This window comes from Juglans microcarpa x Juglans regia, chromosome 5S, assembly GCF_004785595.1.
Source record: "Juglans microcarpa x Juglans regia isolate MS1-56 chromosome 5S, Jm3101_v1.0, whole genome shotgun sequence".
Lineage (NCBI taxonomy): Eukaryota > Viridiplantae > Streptophyta > Magnoliopsida > Fagales > Juglandaceae > Juglans > Juglans microcarpa x Juglans regia.
In genome coordinates, this window is record NC_054603.1 from 28,264,746 (window position 1) to 28,269,035 (window position 4,290).

A 4,290-nucleotide genomic window follows, 5' to 3' on the forward strand; every position below is an offset into this window, starting at 1 on the left:
TCCTTTTGAATTATCTAAAGTACACTTGCAAATAACTTCTTGTTAAGAGCTTATGTATATTCAAACACCATCTCATTTCATCTATCTTAAAGTCCAAACATAATTCAAAAATTCAACCATTTAAGAAAAATGTTATTTTCTACTTTACATTTTGTCGTTCTTTATAATATAAACCAATTTGTTATAACTTAAAAAAATCATTTAATTAATTTATGAAAACTCTTAAAATACATCGCATCAATCCCATATAATTAAGAACGAAAAAATAAAAGGAGCATTGCTCATTCCTTAAACCCCAAAACCGAATCAAAACGCCCGACCTTCGGGTGTTTCAGACTCTCAAAAGTTTCCCATCTCCACTTTCAACATTGCCCTGCTCCTTCATTTTTTTATCCAAATTTTCATTATCAACCTGGGCATTGCTAATCCTAATGAAGCAACAGACGAGAAATTCGAACTGGCTGCAATTTGATCTGATTAATTTAAAGCAAAGGATGTTCTACAAGGACAGAAACAACGAGTAGTACAATGGTATCCTAAATTCTACGGACATGAACTTCCTTACAAGCAACAAATACAGATAGGAAATTACATACAGAGACACAGACTTTGTTCAACACATTGTGCAAAGGGTCAGGCCTTCTTAGGGGACTTGGTGGCCTTAGATGGAGACTTGGGCTCTTTGGTAGCAACCTTGTCAGGCTTCTTCGGCAGAAGGACGGGGTTGATGTTGGGAAGGACACCTCCATGGGCAATGGTCACACCAGCGAGAAGCTTCCCGAGCTCTTCATCGTTCCTCACGGCCAGTAGCACATGCCTTGGGATAATCCTGTTCTTCTTGTTGTCTCTTGCGGCATTTCCAGCCAACTCCAAAACCTAAACAAATTCATTTACTAGAGATTACAAAAGTGTAAAATAGTTCTAAGAAAAGAAATCAAACAAATAAACTAATTTACAAAGGCAATAAAGTGAAGGACCTAAACAACTGATAAAAGAACATGAAAGTAGCTTCAAATTCTTAAGTTCGTAGAGAAGCTCAAAAACCTAAATACTCAATTACTAGTACAGCGCCAAACAGAGCAGAAAAGATCAACAAGTTCACTGAAGCAAAAATAGTCCATCCAGAAACCCTAAAATGGCAAAGCTACAAAATTGCAAGAGAAGAGAGCTCGAGAGCGAAAATTTTACCTCAGCAGCTAGGTACTCGAGTACAGCAGCGAGGTAAACAGGAGCACCGGTGCCCACACGCTGAGAGTAACGGCCTTTCTTCAAGTACCGGCCGATTCGTCCAACTGGGAACTGCAGACCCGCTTTAACGGACCGGGACACCGGTTTCTTCTTGGGACCGCCTCCCTTCCTCCCTGCAGCACCTCTCTTCACCTTTCCCCCCGTTTCCATGACCAAAAAATATTTGATGCAAAAAGGAGAATTTCCTTGAGAAACGACCAGAAGAAGAAATTGGACTGAAAATGGAAATCGTGTAGCGAGCAGATGGTGTTGCGTGGGTGAGATTTTAATACGCGCTAGGTGAGACTGGAAACCGTTGGATTAGGGTAACTATCAACGGTTCTCACATGATGACGTGGCAATCCTTGAGAGGTGGAATGATCCAACTGGATGACAAGTTTGTGGCCGGATAATTGAATTTAAAAGAAAATGAAAAACAATATAAACAACCTATCTCAAATATGGCCTATTATGTCTCGTTTGAATAATAAAAGTATTTTATCTCATCTTATTTTATTATTATAATTTTTTTAAATTTTTACATAAAATATAATACATAATTTAATTTTTTCAAATTTCAAAACAATAATAATATTAAAAAATAATATTTTATTTAACTTTTAAGTTTAATCTAAAATCATCTCATCTTATCTCACCATCCAAACTGCACCTAAATAAAAATAATAATTTTTTACACTATTTCAAGATAGAATTCACTTTTTTATTATTTAAGATTTATACAAACAATTACTCTAATTAAATATCGTTCTCAATCAACTTTAAAATTAAAATGAAAAAACATAAGAAATGATATTGTTGATGTCATGTTTCGTAGCCTGGCCAACTTGTGGTCCCGTGGTTATGGTCTGCAAGATTCAACAAGGTAAAAGCTTGGGGTGGTAAGGGACACCGACGATGCCTAAGTTAGATTAATCTCTCTATGCGCGAGTAATCGAGAAAAAGGTTATTCAAAGCAATACCTATGCTCAGGCCATGTTTATATACACGCCATAGGTGGTCCCCATCGTTCTATTGGCAGTTCGTGGAGGGGTGTACGAGACTACGTAGATGGCAGCCTTCCACCCTTGCCATGTCTGTCATTGCCCTGCCACATTGCACGTGGGTCACCTGTTTGTCCTCTGCAACAAGTAAGGTAAGGGTGCGTGCGCTTTGCCTTGATTTAGAGGTGGGCGCCTACACTTGCATTGCATGCTAGCTTCTTTGACTATTTAATGTGGCGTGCCTACAATCTGGCGACGTGGGTTACTGTCTGGGTGGGCGTTGTGTCCAGTCATGACACTTGACGGGCCTTCACGAGCCTCACCTCTCCCTCCCCCTCCCTTACCTTTAATGGCATTATGTTAGGCTGCCCATTGGCTTCGGGCCCTAAGGGAGGGCCATCTTCCCATTTGGCCTAAGGAAGGGGTAAGTCCAAAGTTTTGAATACCGCGTCGTGCCACTAACCGGCACGAGTGAGATACGTGTTTCTTACTGGGTCAAATACCTGATATTTTGGTGTGTTTCGGTCAATTCCAGTGTACTGGTCGATTTTCAGTGTGCCAGCAAAAATTTTATATTTTCATATTTTTAGTATATGTTCATATTTTTCACTCCAATTCTCATATTTGAAGACTATTTTCTTAACTTTTTTTAACTCCACTTTCTCAAGGACTGAAAATCAAATCTCTACTCCCATTTTCTTGATGAAGATGAGTGATTATTTTTGTTAATAGTTAGATTGAGAATGTAGAAGTATTATTGAGTTTTATAAATATGTGTTTTAACTTTTTAAGACTTGCATTAATGTTATTTTGAAATATAATTTATACATATATAATTAATTTATCTATATATAAACTATCCCGAAACTGTACTCGAAACGGTACCGGTACCTAAATATTTCGTTCCAGTGCCTTAACTAAAACAGTCACTGAAACAGTATTCACCGAAACAGTGTTCCAGTGCCTTAATTTACCCAAAGTCAGAAGTGTAGCAACATGAACAAATCTTGAGATTCATGCTGCACGCAGTAATGATGGAGGCAAACCGTCGCGAACGCCTAGGCTGCGAAAAGAGAAGGGAGTCAGGAGGGTACGCAGCACGAACCAACCAAGCTGTCACGTGGGAGGCAAGCTACCACCCCGTGCGTAGCAACGCAAATGCAGTCCGCGGTAACGGGCAAAGCCACGTCTACTACGGTTGACACTTTTTGAATTCTCATCACTTGTGTGCGATGAAAGATTTAGGAACCGGTACATCACTTTTTGAAAGAGATGTACGAAACTACTTTTAGAGTTTCATTTAAGTTTGCTTCATTACTTGTTCATGCTTGATTTGTTGATATAATTGATCTTTAAGTCCTCATTATGTGGACAACTCAAGACTTCTTTATGCTTGAACTTGTTTGTTATCATCAAAATCCATAAGTAGCGATAGAATTTTATGATGCTTGAAACATTGGGTTCAACAGGTGAGTTGGAAGAATATCGGGTAGGCAAATTCATTAGGAGGTATGGGAATTCATGACATAGAAAAGGATCGCAATAACCAGTGCACCGAGGAAAGGGTCCCTAGTAGAAATTGTAAGGAGCTGAGTAAATGGAGCTGCTCGAATCCAAACAAGTGTTACAAAACTATGGGCTAGCTCTGACAACATCACTTAATATTTTTTATGAAGGATATTTTATAGAGATTTGAAAGCTCTGAGAATTTTTTTAAAGAATTATCCTTACCCATCAGATTCTCATGAGAAAACAATTTCTCACATTATTCCTTTACCTTTTTTTTGTTTATCCAAAACAATTTTTATAGTCCAGCATTTCTCTTTCAATAATGATTCTGATTTGAATCAGGAATCTTTCACACCCCAACCATCTATTTTCTTCATTGAGGTTATTAACACCATGATAGGAGTAGAGAGACGATTGACTTGTAGGACTGATTCTAAGGTCATTGCATAATCAAGGACTCTTAGTACTCAATATGATGTCTCCATTACAACCATGTCTCGAAGATTTACGAGCGAGAGTGAGTGACATTGATCAACTTTACAATTAAATTTCT

General features: G+C 38.2%; 1 protein-coding gene across 1 annotated transcript; it reads right to left on the reverse strand.

Moving 5' to 3' along the window:
• Positions 1-459: 459 nt before the first annotated feature.
• LOC121266961 (histone H2A) lies at positions 460-1,524 on the reverse strand. Its single transcript, XM_041170828.1, has 2 exons — positions 1,189-1,524; positions 460-876 (listed from the first exon to the last, which is right to left on the reverse strand). Exons 1-2 carry the CDS (start codon positions 1,396-1,398, stop codon positions 634-636), a joined length of 453 nt encoding a protein of 150 aa, XP_041026762.1. The 5' UTR covers positions 1,399-1,524; the 3' UTR covers positions 460-633.
• Between the last annotated feature and the right edge of the window lie 2,766 nt (positions 1,525-4,290).